The sequence below is a fragment of the Tachypleus tridentatus genome, chromosome 2, assembly GCF_004210375.1.
Source record: "Tachypleus tridentatus isolate NWPU-2018 chromosome 2, ASM421037v1, whole genome shotgun sequence".
Lineage (NCBI taxonomy): Eukaryota > Metazoa > Arthropoda > Merostomata > Xiphosura > Limulidae > Tachypleus > Tachypleus tridentatus.
The window spans coordinates 153,927,643-153,951,863 of NC_134826.1; the positions used below are offsets into that span (position 1 = coordinate 153,927,643).

The 24,221-nt window shown below is 30.0% G+C and overlaps 2 protein-coding genes across 6 annotated transcripts in view; one reads left to right on the forward strand and one right to left on the reverse strand.

Moving 5' to 3' along the window:
• The window catches only part of LOC143245394 (gamma-aminobutyric acid receptor alpha-like), a 52,413-nt gene extending 40,292 nt beyond the window's left edge, over positions 1 to 12,121 (forward strand). For 2 of the 3 annotated variants that reach the window (XM_076491685.1, XM_076491683.1), the window contains exons 8-9: positions 1,436 to 1,659; positions 11,150 to 12,121. In XM_076491685.1, coding sequence (XP_076347800.1) covers positions 1,436 to 1,659; positions 11,150 to 11,449 — 524 coding nt within the window. In that variant the 3' untranslated portion in view covers positions 11,450 to 12,121. Of the gene's footprint in view, positions 1 to 1,435; positions 1,660 to 4,576; positions 4,726 to 11,149 lie in introns of all 3 variants that reach the window. The other variant, XM_076491684.1, reaches the window with a different exon arrangement.
• Positions 12,122 to 18,835: 6,714 nt separating this feature from the next.
• The window catches only part of LOC143245395 (gamma-aminobutyric acid receptor alpha-like), a 58,878-nt gene continuing 53,492 nt past the window's right edge, over positions 18,836 to 24,221 (reverse strand). For all 3 annotated transcript variants that reach the window (XM_076491688.1, XM_076491687.1, XM_076491689.1), the window contains exons 6-10: positions 23,991 to 24,073; positions 21,527 to 21,661; positions 21,021 to 21,176; positions 19,861 to 20,153; positions 18,836 to 19,394 (exon numbers count right to left, since the gene is read on the reverse strand). In XM_076491688.1, coding sequence (XP_076347803.1) covers positions 19,155 to 19,394; positions 19,861 to 20,153; positions 21,021 to 21,176; positions 21,527 to 21,661; positions 23,991 to 24,073 — 907 coding nt within the window. In that variant the 3' untranslated portion in view covers positions 18,836 to 19,154. The remainder of the gene's footprint in view (positions 19,395 to 19,860; positions 20,154 to 21,020; positions 21,177 to 21,526; positions 21,662 to 23,990; positions 24,074 to 24,221) is intronic.

Consider the following 24,221-nt stretch of genomic DNA (forward strand, 5'->3'; position numbering starts at 1 on the left):
CATTTCAGTGATTCCTGAACACTTCATCGTCATTTCAGTAATTCCTGAACACCTCATCGTCATTTCAGTGATTCCTGAACACTTCATCGTCATTTCAGTAATTCCTGAACACTTCATCGTCAATTCAGTAATTTCTGAACATTTCATCGTCATTTCAGTGATTCCTGAACACTTCATCGTCATTTCAGTAATTCCTGAACACCTCATCGTCATTTCAGTGATTCCTGAACACTTCTTCGTCATTTCAGTAATTCCTGAACACTTCATCGTAATTTCAGTAATTTCTGATCACTTCATCGTCAATTCAGTAATTCCTGATCACTTCATCGTCAATTCAGTAACTCCTGAACACTTCATCGTCATTTCAGTAATTCCTGAAAACTTCATCGTCATTTCAGTAATTCCTGAACACTTCATCGTTAATTCAGTAATTCCTGAACACTTCTTCGTCATTTCAGTAATTCCTGAACACTTCATTGTCAATTCAGTAATTTCTGAACACTTCATCGTCATTTCAGTGATTCCTGAACACTTCATCGTCATTTCAGTAATTCCTGAACACTTCTTCGTCATTTCAGTAATTCCTGAACACTTCATTGTCAATTCAGTAATTTCTGAACACTTCATCGTCATTTCAGTGATTCCTGAACACTTCATCGTCATTTCAGTAATTCCTGAACACTTCTTCGTCATTTCAGTAATTCCTGAACACTTCATTGTCAATTCAGTAATTCCTGAACATTTCATCGTCATTTCAGTGATTCCTGAACACTTCATCGTCATTTCAGTAATTCCTGAACACCTCATCGTCATTTCAGTAATTCCTGAACACTTCATCGTCATTTCAGTAATTCCTGAACACTTCATCGTCAATTCAGTAATTTCTGAACATTTCATCGTCATTTCAGTGATTCCTGAACACTTCATCGTCATTTCAGTAATTCCTGAACACCTCATCGTCATTTCAGTGATTCCTGAACACTTCATCGTCATTTCAGTAATTCCTGAACACTTCATCGTCAATTCAGTAACTCCTGAACACTTCATCGTCATTTCAGTAATTCCTGAAAACTTCATCGTCATTTCAGTAATTCCTGAACACTTCATCGTCAATTCAGTAATTTCTGAACACTTCATCGTCATTTCAGTGATTCCTGTTGCTACTACAACATAGATATTTTGATGTCACTAATTTCACTTTAAGAGCTGTAGAGCAATGCATATTAGCGTAGTAAGTATACTTTGATCACTTCTAAAACTTTACTGACAAATCACTTTCCACTTCAGCTTTACGTTATGTAAAAATTAAGCACTAATTAAGATTCCCGTCAAAGTATTTCTTAGAAGTAAATTCTCTGTGTAAAACCTATTTATTCATTGACTCATACTTAAGTAAGCGTTAATTAAAGCAATTTTTAAAACTATCTCTTCTTAGGTATAACTACAGTTCTGACCTTATCAACTTTCGGAATAGATACTAAGACTGACCTGCCTCGTGTGTCTTATCCCACTGCCCTCGACTGGTTCCTCATCATGTGTTTCACCTTCGTAGTTTCTACTCTTCTCCAGTTCGCGGGCGTTCATTATTTCACAAAAATTGGTAGTGGAGAGTTCTGTGGATCTCTGGATGATCCACATTATCACGTAACGGATGATGAGGTAAAAACATACAATACTTAATGATTGAAGTAAGACACACACAGTATTTAGTAGCTGCTCATTCAGTCTCAGATTGGACAAATATTACTCTTAAAAATTGTTAAGGCAGCCCCTGGTAGGACGTTTCAGGAATCTTCAGGTAGAATACGTACAATTCTAAGTGACTATTCAAGCAACCACACGTAGGACACATACAACTTTTAGTGACGCTTCAAGAAGCCTCTGGTAGAACATGTGCAATTCTAAGTGACTGTTCAAGCAACCACACGTAGGACACATACAACTTTTAGTGACGCTTCAAGAAGTCTCTGGTAGAACATGTGCAATTCTAAGTGACTGTTCAAGCAACCACACGTAGGACACATACAACTTTTAGTGACGTTTCAAGAAGCCTCTGGTAGAACATGTGCAATTCTAAGTGACTGTTCAAGCAACCACACGTAGGACACATACAACTTTTAGTGACGTTTCAAGAAGCTTCAGGTAGAATACGTACAATTCTAAGTGACTATTCAAGCAACCACACGTAGGACACATACAACTTTCAGTAACGTTTCAAGAAGCCTCTGGTAGAACATGTGCAATTCTAAGTGACTGTTCAAGCAACCACACGTAGGACACATACAACTTTTAGTGACGTTTCAAGAAGGTTCAGGTAGAATATGTAAAATTGTAAGTGACAGTTGAAGCAACCACACGTAGGACACATATAACTTTTAATGATGTTTCAAGTAGCTTCAGGTAAAACATTTACAATTCTAAGTGACTGTTCAAGCAACCACACGTAGGACAAATACAACGTTTGATCACTATTCTAACTGCTGATAAGACAATATTTGAAGACAATTTGAAGACAATATTTAAATAAAACCTTACGATTTTACTAGAGTCACCTATAATAACACTAATTTCATCCAGTATGCATAAACAATCTGATTTTTCCAGTAGTGCGGACTTAGGCCTATACTTGCACTTTGACTAAGCCAGCATCTAGAACATAAAATAGAGTGAATAACAGTGAACATTTCTTTATCGAAATATTGACATAATAACAGGAAATTTTATGAAAAAGATTCGGGTTATACTGGTAAAAATCAAGTAAAATAAAATATATATTTACTTTCAAGACGAAACCTGTTAGAAGCATGATCGAATACTTGCTGGAAGTGATGAAACCATAGAAAGAAGGTCAAGATGGAAGAACCAGAAAATTAAAATAATATTAAAAATAAAATTACCAAAAACGTATAAATAAACTCAGAAGAAGGAAAAAGAGAAATTAGAATAACAACATATGAGATTTACAGAATAATTAAATACAAATTATTATTAACGTAATTATAGGGAAATTCAAGTTAATATCAATGAAGTAAAAGAAAAATACCTATTAACATCTATGAAGTAAAACCTGACATATGCAGTTTTTATAGGGTCGCGATCCTTTACAGTAGGTGTGTGTGTCTTGTTGGTGATAAATATCAAGTATAAATAAACAGCACACAGTCCACTTGTTTAAAATAATATATTAAAAGAAGTCAAATATAAATGTTCTTTACACAGTTAATTACCGTAACTTTAAATAATCATCACTTTTTATCAAAGTCCACACAGGTTGGTTCAGTTATTACTTCAGAACACAATTCAAATAACAATTTATTCTTCTATACCCTATTATCACAACACAGTCGGTGATAAGTTCACTTATATTTCCTAGTGGGCCACAAAAGTTGTATCCAGACATTTGAATAATTCTTGTTTACGTCAGAAGTTCACACAGGCTGGTTCAGTTATAAACCCAATTGACAAAGCGAATTATTCTTTCCAGTCTCCGTTGTTACAATACAAGGCTGTGATATTCACTTTAAAATTATCTCTATAACTGGTAGTTACCGTAGTTACATTCAGAGCTTTAAGAGGTTTCGTCTCTTTTCGTCAAATTTCGCACAAAGTGATTCAGTTACTTTACAACACAAGTTAGAAGACACATTATTTCTGTGTATGTTACAATACAGTCAGTGATGATTTTACTTTAAAAATGGAAAACGCTAGTATACACTTTACGGCTAAAAAGTTTATATTTATCTCTTTCTTTTCTTACTCGTCATTTGGGCAAGTATATATATATATATATATGTACTCTTAACAGCAATCTAGAACTTTCTACACACTACTAGATATTGTATGATGTAGCAATACTCAATTAAAGTAACGGAAAAAATTCATAAGGCTTAAGTAACATGACATCCGTTTACAACAAGTGAACTACACAACAAATGATTCATAAATGATTACGTAATCAAACTTGCCATAACTGTCAGTTCTGAAAATAACTTGATTTAATATTTGCACTATATTAACTATATTAACTAAATCAACTATATTAACTATATTAACTAAATCAACTAAATTAACTATATTAACTAAATCAACTAAATTAACTATATTAACTAAATAATGCTTTCGTAATAAACGTAAAGTAGCATTCAGGTATATCTGACAGAAATACAAATTAACATGAATGAATAAAAATAGGTGACAAAAAGAGTAGAACATGAATTAATTTTTTAAAAGGTATTAATAATAAATTATGAAGTTGTCAGCTCGAACATAATCTCTTTTGTGAAAGTGTGGACGGAGTGATTACTCACAATGGCAGAAGTAAACACACAAGGACAGGCGTTTAGATTGCCTTCAAATGACCAAATTGTAGAGAACTGGAAGAAAGTCTATGACAAATAGAAGTATCTCTCAAGAGATAGCAAAGCATGGGAACTGTTATAAGTGTAGAAAACATTAGCATAAGATTGTATATTCTGATGAATGAGTCGTTTATAATAATCCTAAAGAACAATATTCTGAAGATAAGAATGCTCCATCATTCCTAATGGAGATAATTAATAAAAAAATTTGTTTAAAGATTTCATTCCGTGAGACAACAGAGTGGCTAACCAGGAATCCTTGTTGCATGTTGATCAACATTGCTTCTGCTGCTACCACTGTTCGACATGATCTGGTGATGAAGAACATGCTACGGCAAGTAGAGAGTTTAAGGTCATCCTTAGTATGGTAAGTCTCTCCAGATAATGTGGTTTAACTTATACTGAGGAAGAGTGCCTTGTGAAAATAGAATTTATATGGAAACATGGACGCAAGGTTATGAGCTTCCCTCATACAATTTCACAGTTTATGAGCAGTAAGCACTTCAGTAATACCACCAACTTTGACGTTATAGTGAAAGCAATAATAGAAGCACAAGATAATGAAGACACATAATCTAAGGTGTATCACAACAACATCGAAAAAGAAAGCTGGTCCAAACCATAAGTTGCCTATTGTAATCATTTTTGGAAGGTCTTAATCAAAACAATAGCCAAATTAATAGCTTAGCTTAAAACAAGACTGCCAAAAGTCAACCTTCGGAACCGCTTGTCCATATTATTTAGAACATCACAAAGGACAGAACTACCAATGGATACCTTCGACATGAAGAAGAATTGCCTTGTAACAAGAAAGTAAGTGTTGATAAAGGGCAAGACGATATCCCGTTTTTATACGATAAACCACAGAGAAGAAACTCATATAACGCAACGTCAATCAAATCAATAGTAAGAACGACAAAGAAAAGAAGGTCCACCACAACAAGAAAATAGATAAACTAAGGTGCCAACAACAACAAGAAACTAGATAAATTAAGGTGCCAACAACAACAACATGACGAACCACCAACAAACCTCGTAATTAACAGATCCGACAGAAAATTAACCAATGAAGAAATACATTTACTCAACTTCGCAGTAACACCTAAAAATATTCCATCCATCGAAATCAAAGCCTGCCTGGAAGACCGAGCCAAAAGACTGGTGATCCACTCTACTCAAACTGAAAATATCAACAAAACAACGAAAATTAACCAACAGAAAAAAGAAAACTTCGACAACAATTCCACTGACAACCAAAAATCTATCTTTCCAAGTAGAACTGAAAACACCTATTTCCCCGAAACACCTCAAAACAGTACCTTAAAAAACTTTTTCAAAGACTTTTCCCACAAAACTATCAACATAATTTCGAAGAAAAGAAATCTAAAACAGACAACCTCACACAAAAAAGATATTAATTCTATAAACAATTTAAAACAAGACAACAACATCAAAATTCCAAAAGCAGATAAAGGCAATGCAAAAGTTGTAATGAACACAAATGAATACATTCAATAAATGAACATCTTGTCAGATACAAACAAATTTAATGTACATAATGTGAATATATATATATATATATATAATTATAATTTCTAGAAATCAATGATAACATACTACATAATGTATACAGGTATAATTATCAATTCTTGAGATAAACGTTATCATAGTACATAAAGTATATAGATATAATTATCATTTCTAGAGATAAATGTCATCATGCTACATAATGTATACATATAATTATCATTTTTAGAGATAAATGTTATGATAGTACATAATCTATATACATATAATTATCATTTCTAGAGATAAATGTTATCATGCTACATAATGTATGTATATAATTATCGATTCTAGAGATAAATGTGATCATAGTACATAATGCATATATATATTATTATTATTTCTAGAGATAAACGTTATCATAGTACAAAATGCATATATATATTATTATTACTTCTAGAGATAAATGTTATCACACTACATAATGTAAATATATATATAAAATTCTCATTTCTAGAGATAAACGTTATCATATTACATAATGTATACAGGTATAATTATCATTTCTTGAGATAAACGTTATCATAGTACATAATGTATATAGATATATAATTATCATTTGTAGAGATAAATGTCATCATACTACATAATGTATATATATAATTATCATTTCTAGAGATAAATGTTATCATAGTACATATTGTATACATATATATATAATTATCATTTGTAGAGATAAATGTCATCATACTACATAATGTATATATATAATTATCATTTCTAGAGATAAATGTTATCACACTACATAATGTATATATATATAATTATCATTTCTAGAGATAAATCTTATCAAAGTACATAAAGTATATATATAATTATCATTTCTAGAGATAAATCTTATCAAAGTACATAAAGTATATATATAATTATCATTTCTAGAGATAAACGTTATCATAGTACAAAAAGCACATATATATTAATATTTTTTCTAGAGATAAACGTTATCATATTACATAATGTATACAGATATAATTCTCATTTCTAGAGATAAGTGATATCATACTACATAATGTAAACAGGTATAATTATCATTTCTAGAGATAAATGTTATCATGCTACATAATGTATCTATATATAATTATGATTTCTAGAGATAAATGTCATCATACGTCATAATGTATATATATATAATTATGATTTCTAGAGATAAATGTCATCATACGTCATAATGTATATATATAATTATCATTTCTAGAGATAAATGTTATCATAGTACATATTGTATACATATATATATAATTATCATTTGTAGAGATAAATGTCATCATACTACATAATGTATATATATAATTATCATTTCTAGAGATAAATGTTATCACACTACATAATGTATATATATAATTATCATTTCTAGAGATAAATCTTATCAAAGTACATAAAGTATATATATAATTATCATTTCTAGAGATAAATCTTATCAAAGTACATAAAGTATATATATAATTATCATTTCTAGAGATAAACGTTATCATAGTACAAAAGGCACATATATATTAATATTTTTTCTAGAGATAAACGTTATCATATTACATAATGTATACAGATATAATTCTCATTTCTAGAGATCAGTGATATCATACTACATAATGTAAACAGGTATAATTATCATTTCTAGAGATAAATGTTATCATAGTACATATTGTATACATATATATATAATTATCATTTGTAGAGATAAGTGTTATCATGCTACATAATGTATACATATATATATAATTCTCATTTCTAGAGATAAGTGATATCATACTACATAATGTAAACAGGTATAATTATCATTTCTAGAGATAAATGTTATCATGCTACATAATGTATACATATAATTATCATTTTTAGAGATAAATGTGATCATAGTACATAATGTATATATATATAATTATCATTTCTAGAGATAAATGTCATCATAATACACAATGTATACATATAATTATCATTTTTAGAGATAAATGTTATCATAGTACACAATGTATATATATATAATTATCATTTCTAGAGATGTTACCATAGTACATATTGTATATATATATATATAATTATCTTTTATAGAGATAAATGTTATCATACTACATAATGTATACAGATATAATTATCATTTGTAGAGGTAAATGTCATCATACGTCATAATGTATATATATATAATTATGATTTCTAGAGATAAATGTCATCATACTACATAATGTATCTATATATAATTATGATTTCTAGAGATAAATGTCATCATACGTCATAATGTATATATATATAATTATGATTTCTAGAGATAAATGTCATCATACGTCATAATGTATATATATATATAATTATGATTTCTAGAGATAAATGTCATCATACTACATAATGTATATATATATATATATATAATTATCGTTTCTGGAGATAAATGTCATCACACTACATAATGTGTATATATATATATATATAATTATCATTTCTGAAGATAAATGTTATCATACTACATAATGTACACATATACATATAATTATCATTTCTAGAGATAAATGATATCATACTACATAATATGTGCAGGTATAATTATCATTTCTTGAGATAAACGTTATCATAGTACATAATGTATATAGATATAATTATCATTTCTAGAGATAAATGTTATCATAGTACATAATATATATACATATAATTATCATTTCTAAACATAAATGTTATCATGCTACATAATGTATGTATATAATTATCGATTCTAGAGATAAATGTCATCATACTACATAATGTATATAAATATATAATTATCATTTCTAGAGATAAATCTTATCATAGTACATAATCTATATAGATATATATATAATTACCATGTCTAGAAATAAACGTTATCATATTACATAATGTATATAACATAATAATCATTTCTAGAGATAAATGTTATCATAGTAAATAATGTATATATATATAATTATCATTTCTAGAAATAAATGTTATCATATTACATAATGTATACAAATATAATTATCATTTCTTGAAATAAATATTATCATAGTACATATTGTATATATATATATAATTATCATTTCTAGAGTTAAATGTTATCATAGTACATAATGCATATATATATAATTATCATTTCAATAGATAAATATTATCATAGTACATGTTGTATATATATATATAATTATCATTTCTAGAGTTAAATGTTATCATAGTACATAATGCATATATATATAATTATTATTTCTAGAGATAAATGTTATCACACTACATAATGTATATATATATACAATTATTATTTCTAGAGATAAATGTTATCACACTACATAATGTATATATATATACAATTATCATTTCCAGAAATAAACGTTATCATAATACATAATGTATATATATAATTATCGATTCTAAAGATAAATGTCATCATACTACATAATGTATATAAATATATAATTATCATTTCTAGAGATAAATCTTATTATAGTACATAATGCATATATATAATTATTATTTGTAGAGATAAATGTTATCACACTACATAATGTATATGTATATATATGTATATATATATATATAATTATCATTTCTAGAGTTAAATGTTATCATAGTACATAATGCATATATATATAATTATCATTTCAATAGATAAATATTATCATAGTACATGTTGTATATATATATATAATTATCATTTCTAGAGTTAAATGTTATCATAGTACATAATGCATATATATATAATTATCATTTCTAGAGATAAATGTTATCATACTACATAATATATATATATATAATTATCATGTCTAGAAATAAACGTTATCATAATACATAATGTATATATATAATTATCGATTCTAGAGATAAATGTCATCATACTACATAGTGTATATAAATATATAATTATCATTTCTAGAGATAAATCTTATCATAGTACATAATGCATATATATAATTATTATTTGTAGAGATAAATGTTATCACACTACATAATGTATATGTATATATATGTATATATATATATATAATTATCATTTCTAGAGATAAACGTTATTATATTACATAATGTATATATAATTATCATTTCTAGAGATAAATGTTATCATACTACATAATGTATATATATATAATTATCATGTCTAGAAATAAACGTTATCATATTACATAATGTATATAACATAATAATCATTTCTAGAGATAAATGTTATCATAGTAAATAATGTATATATATATATATAATTATCATTTCTAGAAATAAACGTTATCATAATACATAATGCATATATATATAATTATCATTTCAATAGATAAATATTATCATAGTACATGTTGTATATATATATATAATTATCATTTCTAGAGTTAAATGTTATCATAGTACATAATGTATATATATATACAATTATCATTTCCAGAAATAAACGTTATCATAATACATAATGTATATATATAATTATCATTTCTAGAGATAAATGTTATCATACTACATAATGTATATATATATATATATATAATTTTCATTTCTAGAGAGAAATGTTTTCATACTATATAATGTATATATATATATATAATTATCATTTCTTGAGATAAACGTTATCATAGTACATAATGTATATAGATATTATTATCATTTCTAGAGATAAATGTTATCATAGTACATAATGTATATACATACAATTATCATTTCTAGAGATAAATGTTATCATGCTACATAATGTATATATATAATTATCGATTCTAGAGATAAATGTTATCATACTACATAATGTATATATATATATAATTATCATTTCTAGAGATGAATCTTATCATAGTACATAATGCATATATATAATTATTATGTGTAGAGATAAATGTTATCACACTATATAATGTATATGTATATATATATATAATTATCATTTCTAGAAATAAACGTTATTATATTACATAATGTGTATACATATAATTATAATTTCTCGCCATAAATGTTATCATACCTAATGTGAGAGGCATTCTGGGATATCATGTTTGTGTGTTGTTTATGAAGTAAAGAATAATGAGGCCAAAGGTTATGGGATGTTTTATATGTTATTTTTCAACGAATAGTGCATCAAAATGATAACAGTTGTCTCGGATATTTTATGCACAATAGTGTAAGAATAGGTTCAAGAGTTATGTTATTGTTAGGGATTCCTGCGTAGATAAAAGGAGCCATATCTTTATACCCACCTGACACTGGGAACAGTATGTATTTCCAATAGTGTTTTGGTGCTAACAGCTTGATTTTAATTTTTAAATATTTTATCATTCTAGGACTTGAAAAATAAATGTCGACAAAGGAAATCTATCATTGTTGTCAACCCAGTTCCCTGGAAAATTGTGTCTAAGAGAAAGAGACTGTGCTGCCATCAGTTCTCAAAGTGTATTGTTGGCAGCGAGCAGTATCGAGAAGAGATGAGACGTAACGTTAACGGAAAAAACGCTGCCAACAGCGTTAGTAAAATAGATGAAGTATCTAGAATTTTGTTTCCAGTTAGTTTTGCCATATTAAATTTATTTTATTGGTATTTCTACGGAGTTCACGAAAACGTCGAATCTTGGAAGAGTGATTAAAATATCCACCAGGACAAACAGACCAGGTAGCTCCACTTTAAGTTTTCATATTGATATTAAAGTGTTGCCTAACCATTTTGTTTATTGACCAACTTAGTATGAATATAAAGTTGTTTTCACTACCTTCCCCACGTGAATTTTTATATTCATCATCTTACCGGCAAGAAATTAAACAGTATAACGTAAATACTGTGGTAAGAACAAAGAGAAATCTTTGTTTAAAAACACATTAACAGGATACTTTACTGTTCAGTTTACCAGCTAAATCTAAAACGTATTGGCAGAAATAACACAACCTTTCTATCGTGAAAGTTTTGTTTTGAGTCACAAGACTATATTAAAAATAAACAAATGATGTAATTTAAAGTCACAAATAAGTAAGAGTGAAGAACAGTTGTAAAATATGTCACAAATCCAAGAGTCATACTGCAGTAACAATAAAGATATGATATAATTTTAAGTCACAAAACTGATATTAATGTTACAGTAACAGTGAAGAAAAGGTGTAATTGTAAGTCACAAAACTAATAGTGATACTGCAGTAACAATAAAGTAATGATGTAATTTTAAGTAACAGATATTCATGTTACATTAAGAATGAAGAGTAGGTGTAATTTAAGTAACAAAACTAATTGTTATATGCAGTAACAATAGAGAAACGGTGTAGTTTTAAGTCGCAAAACTAATAGTCATAGTACAGTAACATTAAAGAATTGATTAAATTCTAAATCACAAATTAATAGACATATTACAGTAATAATAAGGAAGTGATATAATTTATGTCACAAAACTAATATTCATGTCACAGTAACATTAAAGAATATGTATAATTTAAGTCACAAAACTCATAGTGATACGTGAGTAACAATAAAGAAACGATGAACTTCTAAGTCACAGACTAATAAATATACTACAGTAACACTAAGGAAGTGATGAATCTCATGTCACAAAACTAATCGTCATACTACAGTAACTATAATGAACTAATTAATTTTAACTCATAAAACTAATATTCATGTCATAATAACAGGGAAGAACAGATGTAATTTTAAGTAATAAAACTAATAATGATTGTGCATTAACACTAAAGAAATGACGTAATGTTAAGTCACAAACCTAATATTCACGTGATAGTAACAGAGAGTAACAGGTGTAATGTTAAGTCATATAACTAATAGTGATAGTACAGTAACAATAAAGAACTGATCTAATTTTAAGTCACAAAACTAATATTCGTTTCACAATAACAGTGAAAAACATAAGTAATTTAAGTTACAAAATTTATCGTCGTACTGCAGTAACAAATAAATGATGTAATTTCAAGTTACCAAACATATAGTCATATTAGAGTAACTATAAAAAACAGATCTTATATTAAGTCACAAAACTGATATTCTTGTAAGAGTAAGAGTGAAGAACAGGTGTAGTTTAACTCACAAAACAAATAGTGATACAGTTGTAACAAGAAATAAATGATGTAATTTTAAATCACAAAACTAATATTGATGTCACAATAACAATAAAGGACAAGAATAATTTAAGTCACAAAACTAAAAATGATACATCAGTAACAATTCATAAATCACGTAATTTCAAGTCGAAAAACTAATATTCATACTGCAGTTACAAGAAAGAAATGAAGAAATTCTAAGTCACAAACTAGTAGACACACTACAGTAATATAGGGAAGTGATTTAATTTTATGTCACAAAAGTAATAGTCGTAATACAGTAATAATAAAGATGTTAGTAATTTTATGTTACAAAACATTCATATTACAGTAAAAATAAAGAAAAGATGTAATTTCAAAGCACAAAATTAATATTTATGTCACAGTAATAGTGAAAAAGGCGTAATTTCAAGTCACAAAACTAATACTAATACTGTATTAACAACAACGAAATGACGTAATTTTAACTCACAAATATTCATGTCACAGTAAGAGTGAAGAGGTGGTATAATTTAAGTCATAAAACTAATTGTGATACTGCAGTAACAATGAAGAAATGATGTAATTTTACATCACAAAACTAATATTCATGACACAGTAACAATAAAAAACGGGTTTAAGTTTTAGTCTCAAAACCAGCAATGATACTAAAAATAAAGAAACGATGTAATTTTAAGTCACAAAACTAATATGCATGTCACAGTAACAGTGAAGAATAGGTGTAATTTAAGTCACAAAAACAAATAGTAACACTGCACTAACAATGTAGAAATTATGTAATTATTAAATGACAAACTAATATTAACATCAAAGTCACAGTAAAGAACAGGTGTAATTTAAAGTACAAAACTAATAGTTAAACTACAGTAAAAATGAAGAAATAATGTAATTTTAAGTCACAAACTGATATTTCTTTCATAGTAACAATGAAGAACAGGTGTAATTTTAACTCACAAAATTAATCGTCATACTACAGTAACAATGAAGATTTGATGAAATTTTAAGTCACAAAACGAATATTCATGTCACAGTAACACTTAAGAACGGGTGTAATTTTAAGTCACAAAACTTGAAATCATACTACAGTTACAATAATGAACTGATAAAGATGTAATATATGTCACACAAGTAAGAGTAATACTGCAGTACGAATGAAGAATGAATGTAATTTTTAGTCACAAATATTCATGTCACATTAACAGTGAAAAACAGGTGTAGTTTAAGTCACAAAACTAATAGTGATACTGCAGTAACAATAAAGAAATGGTGTAATTTAAAATCAGAAATATTCATTTCACAATAAAAGTGAAGAACAGATGTAATTTTGGTCACTAAACTAATAGTGATACTACAGTAAGAATGAAGAACTGATGTAATTTTAAGTCACTAAACTAATATTCATGTCACAATAACAGTGAAGAACAGGTGTAATTTTAATTCACAACATTAGTAGTCGTACTGCAGTAACAATAAGAAATTGTGTAATTTTAAGTCACAAAACTAATAGTGATACTGAGTAACAATAAAGAAATGATGTAATTTTATGTCACAAAACTAATATTCATGTTACAGTATCCGTGAAGAACAGGTGTAATTTTAAGTCACAAAGCTAATATTCATGTCACTCTGACAGTGGAGAACCTGTGTAAATTTAACTTTCATTAAATGTAATAATTCGATCATTTTGTTTGAAATTAGGTGTGAATTTGATAATTAACTAATCTTACAATGACAATCTTTTTAGCTTGTTTTAAAGAACAAACGTTGTGTATAAGTGTGTACAGATGTATTTTTATATGTTCTTTTTCCGAAGTGAAATGTTCATAATTCATACTATTTAATTTAACTACTTCTAATTTGTAGGATAAGCTTCAAAAATTGTTTCTATGTATATTATTAGTTAACAACATATGAATTCCAGAATGTTACATGTGCCATATTTAGAAGTACATAAACATCAAATGTACAACAGAATACAGAATATATCTGCTGGCAGTTCAGTTAAAGTGTGTTAGGCGGCAGTTTCTTCATGAATGTATTTCAGCACTTTAAGCTCCCCGCTAGTATAACAGTATGTCTACAGATTTACAATGCTAAAATCAACGGTTCGATTCCCCTCGGTTGGCTCAGCAGATAGTCCGATGTGGCTTTTCTATAATAAAAACACACACTATTTTAAAGTCGTGTTATATCTTTAAATTTTAAATTTACATTAATCAAAACACATAATTCAACATGTTTATTTATTTAAGAATAAGTGTTTTAGCTGAAGTAATAAGTGATCAGAAATACAGATCATTAAATATTGGCTCAGGCTACAAAAAAAAGCACAATAAATGTTTATTGATACTGATTTTACATTTTAATACAATAATATCAGTTACGTTTCGTTTTCATTGAAGTTTCTCTTCAACTTTAACAGATAAATGTAATATTTATGTGGAAATAAGTATTGAGAAACGGTTTATGACAAATGGCCTCAAAGCACTATAAATATATAGAATTTTTTAGCGATAACTTATTACTACAAACACTTTAGAAATATTATGTTCTCAAACAACATCAGATGTTTTTCATATGTCTTTTAAGTTTAATAAAATTAGAATGTAGCATTGGCCGCTTTTGAAGAGAAATGCATCTAAACCCTTAATTATCGACTGGTAAGTATTACAAAAGTGTTCAAGCCCTATGCAACAACTATAAATTAATATATAAAGCATACATTTCATTAAGCGTATACAGTAAATTATTATAACATATTGCAAACCTTAAGTATCGACTGTTAATTATTATAGTCAATTATTACAAATCCTTAGGTGTAGACTGGTAATTATTACAAGTAATAAAAAATATACAAATGAAGAATGGTGTAAGGATAGCAGTGCCAAAAACAATGGAAACATGAATATAGGGATGATACAGTTATACATGGATCGACCATACATGACTTCCAATATCAAACTTTAATGTTACATGTAAAATGCACGAGTACAAAATTGTTACGAGGTCACTCAATTCGATCGTCCTCGTAGCGAGTCTGTTTGTTTACATTATTTTTGTCATTGGTATCCCTATGTCAATTTACATATACAAAATGTTTCTTATTACTTGTTTTTGACATTTTTTACCTCCTCACTTCTTAGACAATACAAAGGGTTTGATCCCAAAACGCACCGATTGTACAAATCATTCAGTGTTCTTTCTACATGTTACAGTCGTTCATCTGTTATTGGCTGATTCTTCTTTACCCTATACTGAAGCTACTTAAAGGAACATATTTATTTAAGAAAGCTAACGTCAAGTGATAATGATAACTACTACTAGTTATTACTCTAATCGATAACATTGCGCACTGCTCAGGAACACACATAGTTTGGTTTTAACTGGCGTTAGTAATATTGTAGTTTCAGAGTTATCTCGACTAAAACAATAAGAAGAAATATGAACAATTTGGTGGTTTGGTCACTTTCTGGTCTAATATCATAGCAATGGATGCTCGCCTTGTTCTAGAACTTTCTGGGTACTTAAATAAATCAAAGTTGATGGCAATCGTCTTTTAACGTAAAACTCTCTCTCGTTCTTTATTATTTATCCTGCATATTTGTATTATTATTATTGAGTGACTTGTGTATGGGTATTAACACTTTTACTAACAAAGCAGAGTAAAACGTTTCGACTTTATTAGGTAATCTTAGTTAACATCGTGTCGTCACGATTTACTGAATGGCCTGAGAATCCCTACATATAGACCCATACGGACTGAATGATAACGTATTACAAACCCTTAGGTATCGTATAATAATTATTATAACAAATTACAGGCGTCGACTGATTAGTAGAACAGCGTACACACACTTAGATATATACTGGTAATTATTATAACATATTACAAAACCTAAAGTATTAGTTAATAATTACTAAACAACATACAAACCCTTACATATCGCCTGATAATGATTATAACCTATAGCAAGCCTTTAAGATCAACTGATGGTTATTGTATCATACTAGCTGCGTTGCCTGAGATTTTCGAGAAGAAAAACAAAACATAAATCTCTGTTTCCCTTTTCCATATTTATATAGGTAAAAATTATTTATGAATTCATGAAAAAACTTAAGTTTCATTTTTGAAATTAAACTGCGAACCGTTTTTAAATCAGGACTCCATTATGAACGATATTTTTATTCCTTTACTGGCAAGGATAAATAGGCCCTTATAGAAAATATTAAGGTATGAACACCCATTCTCCTGAACATGATAAGCTTAGCTCTAGTCTTACATCATTCACCCGTTCTCCTGAATATGATAAGCTTAGCTCTAGTCCTACATCATTCACCCGTTCTCCTAAACATGATAAGCTTAGCTCTGGTCCTACATCATTCACCCATTCTCCTGAACATGATAAGCTTAGCTCTAGTCTTACATCATTCACCAGTTCTCTTGAACATGATAAGCTTAGCTCTAGTCCTACATCATTCACCCGTTCTCCTGAATATGATAAGCTTAGCTCTAGTCCTACATCATTCACCCGTTCTCCTGAACATGATAAGCTTAGCTCTAGTCCTACATCATTCACCCGTTCTCCTGAACATGATAAGCTTAGCTCTAATCTTACACCATTCACCCGTTCTCCTGAACATGATAAGCTTAGCTCTAGTCCTACATCATTCACCCGTTCTTCTGAACATGATAAGCTTAGCTCTGGTCCTACATCATTCACCCATTCTCCTGAACATGATAAGCTTAGCTCTAATCTTACACCATTCACCCGTTCTCCTGAACATGATAAGCTTAGCTCTAGTCCTACATCATTCACCCGTTCTCCTGAACATAATAAGCTTAGCTTTAGTCCTACATCATTCACCCGTTCTCCTGAACATGATAAGCTTAGCTCTAGTCCTACATCATTCACCCGTTCTCCTGAACATGATAAGCTTAGCTCTAGTCCTACATCATTCACCCGTTCTCCTGAACATGATAAGCTTAGCTCTAGTCCTACATCATTCACCCGTTCTTCTGAACATGATAAGCTTAGCTCTGGTCCTACATCATTCACCCGTTCTCCTGAACATAATAAGCTTAGCTTTAGTCCTACATCATTCACCCGTTCTCCTGAACATGATAAGCTTAGCTCTAGTCCTACATCATTCACCCGTTCTCCTGAACATGATAAGCTTAGCTCTAGTCCTACATCATTCACCCGTTCTCCTGAACATGATAAGCTTAGCTCTAGTCCTACATCATTCACCCATTCTCCTGAACATGATAAGCTTAGCTCTAGTCCTACATCATTCCTCCTCAAAAATAAAAAATTCAAACATAAATATTATGGTGAATTTGCTTTAATATAAGTTTAATATATTTTTATGAATGTAATACGAATTCAACACTACGACATTAATGTGAATAATACTACAAACAGAGTGCAGTATTGTACTTTATAATGTATGAAAAGAAAAACTTCCACCTTGAAGAAAAACTTATAATCAAGTATATTCGCTGACTTCACTTTAATCTCACTAACACCAGAAATATTATAACGAAAGCATTATTATTTTCTTTTCACATATGTTATTTTATAGACTAGGCCTACTGTTTGCTTTCTCACACACATTTTAATTCTGCATGCACGGGGTTACTTACATGATGTTATTAGATCTATTAATACATAGGCCTATTTATTCTAATGCTATATTCCAAATTAAATGTTAACACATTAAACAAAAATGTCAAGTCTTCATCAAGTAACAACCATATAAATCAAGGAGCTTACCGTGTATTCATTATGATAATATCAAAATGTGAAACTACTCTAAACTGTAAATAATTATTCGCATAATGCATGTGTTAACGATAAAGTTACTGGTTCGGCTACCAGATGATACACACGTTGTTCCAAAGACAATTTGTCGTTTAGCGTACTTTCACGTGAGGGAGTTGTGTCCTGCGCAATGAACGTGGCGAGCAATCAAACAAAGATTTTGAGTTTTATCTGTGGGTTACAAACACTTAAGTATTTAATGGTAGTTAATATAACATAATTAAAAAGCCCATATATATACACTGATAATTAAGATAACACGTTACGAACCCTTCAGTATTTAATGATAGTTAGTATAAGATATTTAAAAAGCCCATATATATCCACTGATAACTAAGAGAACACATTAAAAACCCTTTGGTATCGACAGGTGATAAACACAACATAAACATCCTTTACGTTTCTCTAGATATTTAATGAAATATAAGTTATCTTATGAAGAACCATCTGGACCGAGGTATGTATACCAATATATCAGGTTGATAATAAGAAATGACAAAGGAAACACCCATCTGGAGATCTTGTCAAGCTTACTGACACTGTTCAAGTGTGTTGACACCCTTTGTTGAACAGTGAACCTTTTACGAAGTGAGACACTTCGTATTATGCGACCGTTCTGAGAGTTGTTTCTTCCCAAAGATCGGCGGACCGTGTGCTGTGCGTAGCTTGAATCCTGTTACGAAAGAAAGTCCATCATTAAAATGGAAGATTCATACTCGTATTTTATGTCTTATTTTATAAGAATTAAAAAATTAAGATATTAGGGCAATTGTAGGCTAACAATAAAGTTTAATGTAGATTAAAAACTATATTAAGAAAGAATTGTGTGATGATATCAGATCTGGATACTTTTAATGTGTTTATGACACTTCCATAAACTCAAAACATCTCAGACATCCTTTTCTACTTAATGTAACTCGTTAATACCAGGATTAAATAGTGTTACTGGTACCATGACAGTCCCACACAGTATTACTGAGTTTGTGTCAGGCTAGAATTATGTTGCGTGGAATATACCAATCAAACTGTGATTTTCTTAACAATTATTAAACGTTATGCTTTTTAAAACCCTGTAGAAAGTGTTTAATGAATGTTTCACTTCATACTTTCTAAAGACGACTAACACAAATGTTAAATACCATCTGGAAGGTTTTTAATGAAGAGAAACGTTCAGGACTGTCATTCGTAGGTTCTTCTTCAGGCTTCCATTCATCACTAAACGACTCGTCATCTTCAGACTTTACTTTTGTGATGTACTCGCCGCTGCCCACTTTGGTGTAATAGTGAACGACTGCAAACTCTGTTATTGTGGCAAAGACGAAGAAGAAACTTATAGCCACATAATAGTCGAGGGCAGTGCAGTAAGAAACTCGAGGGAGATCGTTTCTGCTTTCGAGACCAAGAAACGTCATTGTCAACACTGTTGTAACACCTGCACAAAGAACAACATATAAATATATATAAGTAGTTTGTTGTTCAAGGTATGTTGGATATTATATTTTCTAGTTCTCAACTTTTAAAGAAAAGATATATATATATATCTGTCGTCCAGATAACCTGGTTTAATGTTTCCGGATCATGTTTCACAGCCTCTGCTGACGTATCGAGTATTTTTATGTGTGAAACAGAGGTCTTGTTTTTGTGTTTCTAATTGATACTTATTTACTAACATGCTCTTAGAAGACACCGGATACAAAAAAGTTGGGTATGGTATAACATCTAGTTTCTGCATTACCGAGGAGTTGGTTAAAGCATTATATCTATTTTCTGAATACCAAGGAATTGGTTAAGGTATGATGTCTAGTTTTTGGATTATCAAAGAGTGTATTAAGCTATGGCATCTAGTTTCTGGATACCAAGGAATTGGTTAAGGTGTGATCCAGTTTCTAGATTATGGGGGTTTGATTAAGGTACGATATTTAGTTTGGTAATTTTGGAACCAAATTTACAACTTACAATCGGTTAAGATTAGTGTCATACATTTGAATATACTCACGAACTGAGTGTGAAAATAAATGCAATATTATGTAGTGATCAACTACACTAAGCTATTATGATAGAGGGAGCCGTACTGGAAGCTGATTGGAGTTATGATATCTGTATTGTACTAGGGTATCTTCAGACGTAATTAGACTTCCCATATAAAAATGGAATAACAATGGAAGCGTTTTCACGTGTAAAGGCGAGAGAATTCATGAAAATATTTTCTGCTTGGGGATTACTTTAATAACTCAATGATAGACTAAATAACTTTATACCACGATATGTCTCCTATGCTAATTTTTATATTGCATCTTACCAAGAGCAACCCTATCAGCTGTGGCCTCTCTGTTGATCCAGAAAGAAACCCAAGAAAGAACAACAAGCATAGTACACGGAGCATACACCTCGATGAGAAAGTACCCCATGTGTCTCTGGAGATGAAAACTGGCCACAAGCACGGAGAAAACACCTACTGCACATGTAAAGGAAACCTCGGAGTGAGAAAGCTGTTTAAACCTAAAGTAGAACTAAGTCTATTTATTCCTAAGTGAAAAAGGTAAATACAAACAGTGAGTAAGAGAATATAAAAAGTGTATCAAAGTAAAATGATTACGAGACAGAAACGTGTTAACAATGTTAATGTCTTGTCAGTTAACCTTGGTTGTATAATACAAAATGTAATTATCTAGATAATTAAGAGCTTAATATAAGTAACATAAACTATAATTGTATATAAGCAACGAGTCCACTTTTACTCTACGTATAAAATAAACCTCTGTATATAATTGAAATGTCTTCATATTATTCGAAGATTCATCTTACCGTGTCTCAAGCGATCTGTCGTATTACCACTCGGTGTATGGATTAGGTCAAACTGAGACATCTTCATATCTGGGTGTATAACTACTTTCCTAACCGGATTCCACTGATACATCACATTCGTTGTAGAATAAGCAACTAAAAATGTCAATAAAAATTATCGCTTATAAAGAAATATAAACATAAATATAGCGGTTTATTAATAAACATAAATATAGTGGTTTATTAATCTCATCCAAAACCTTAATAAATAAGACATCTTAAAATAAGGTTCTTCATTTAAAAAATAAAAACAATCCACAGAGCTTGATGTTCAATAAAGTTCTAGTCACTTATACTTCCTGTTCAAAGTGGACAACATTAATAAAGTTCTAGTTACTTATACTTCCTATTCAAAGTGGACAACATTAATAAAGTTTAAGTTACTTGTACTTGCTCTTCAAAGTGGACAACACTAAAAAAACTCAATTTACTTGTAGTTCCTCTTCAAAGTGGACAACATGAATAAAGCTCTAGTTACTTATGTATCCTGTTCAATATGGACAACATTAACTACGTTCAAATTACTTATACCTTCCTGATCAAAGTGCACAACATTTTTAAAGTTCTAATTACTTACACTTCCTGTTCAAAGAGGACAACATTAATAAAATGCTAGTTACTTATACTTCCTGTTAAAAGTGGACAACACTAATAAAGTTCTAGTTACTTATAGTTCCTCTTCAAAGTGAACAACACTGATAAAGTTTTAGTTACATATAACTTCCTGTTCAAAGTACACAAAATTAATAAAGTTCTAGTCACTTATATTTACTGTTCATTATGGAATACATTAACAATGTTCAAATTACTTATAACTTCCTGATCAAAGTGGACAAAATTAATAAAGTTCTATTGACTTATAACTTCTTGTTCAAAGTGGACAACATAAATAAGGCTATAGTTACTTATACAGTGGTACCTCGGTTCTCGAACTTAATCCGTTCCAGAAGGCTGTTGAAAAACCATTTTTTTCGAAAACCGAATCAGTTTTTCTTATAAGAAATACTGTAAATTAAATTAATCCGTTACAGACCTACAAAAATTACGCATTATGAAGCATTTAAAGTAAAACTATTGCTTATTTATACCTGTATAATAATACTTACATGCATAAAAGTCAACCACAAAAACTATAAACACAATAAAAAAAAATAACTGAAAATTTAACTGCACTTTACCTGTGCTGAGGAGAGCTGATGGCGTAAGTGAAAGATGGTGAGGAACGTGGAGAGTAGGAGGGTTATTATTGTTTGGAAGGGGAGTCACCTTCCATAAAAACGTCAGGTAACTCTCCTTCTGAGGTTCTTTCTCTTTTCTGTCTCTTTGCACCGCTACAACCGGCTTTAGACTCACTGGACCTATTTCTCACTAAAAACGTGTCGAGGTTTGTTTCTGCCTGGCACCCTCCCCATGACTCACCACACTTCTCTTCCTAAATTTTTCAAACCACCCCCTACTAGCCTTAAAGGCATCACTTGTATCAGCACTCGTTCCAGTGGTGTTTTTCAGGAGGTCAGCATGCAACTGCTTTGCTTTCTCACAAATGATGGTCTCAGAAATGTTATCACCAGCTAACTGTTTTTCGTTTACCCAAATCAACAACAGTTTTTCTACCTCTTTCATTGTTTGTGATCTTTGTTTCGTAAGCACTGTCACTCCTTTTGCAACATCAGCTCCTTTCATAACCTCTTTATTTTTCAGTATGGTGTAGACTGTAGATTTCGCCATACCAAACTGTGTAGCAAGGTCAGACACGCGAACATCACTCTTATACTTCGCTATGAGATCTTTTTTCACCTCTATTGTGGCTCTAACAACTTTTCTTTTTGGTTTTCCGCTTTCACTATCCTTCTTTAACCCCATGGTGGCTTATTTAATCAGAATATTTAGAAAAACAACAACAAAAAAAAGGAAAACGAGAACGTTCACAGCAGATTTTAGCGGGGATGTGGACTGAGCGACAGGTGCTGGTAAAATGTAATGGGCAAGCTTGGCGTGGGCCGGAAATGGTCGAAGGGTCGTTTGGGTCATCAGTCGGGTTATTTCGGGGGTTCGGGCCACGACAGCTTGGTTCGGGAACCGAGTTTATGTTCGACAACCGAGACATATTTTCTCAAACAATATGTTCGAAAACCGAATTGTTCGAGAAGGGAGTCGTTCTAGAACCGACATACCACTGTATTTCCTATGGAAAATGGACAATATTATTGAAGTTCTAGTTACTTGTATATTTGTTCAATATGGTCCACATTAACAATGTTGAAATTACTTATAACTTTCTGTTCAAAGTGCACAACATTAATAAAGTTCTAGTCACTTATTCTTCCTATTAAAGGTGGACAATGTTAAGATTGGTGAGAATTTTTTGGTTTCTTATAATTTCTTGCTTAAAGAGGACAGCGTTCAAAAAATTTTGTTTGCTTACAGCTCCCTATTCGAAGTGGACAACGTTGCATGTCCATTGGAAAATTTTCGAGATTCATTGGACAGTCGGCTTTTATGGTTAACCTGTAAAAACACTGATATTCTTAACTAACTTGTAAAAACATTTATATTTTTAACTAACCTGTAAACATATATATTGTTAACTAACCTGTAAAAAATTGATATTGTTAACTAACATCTAAAAACATTAATATTGTTAACTAACCTGTTA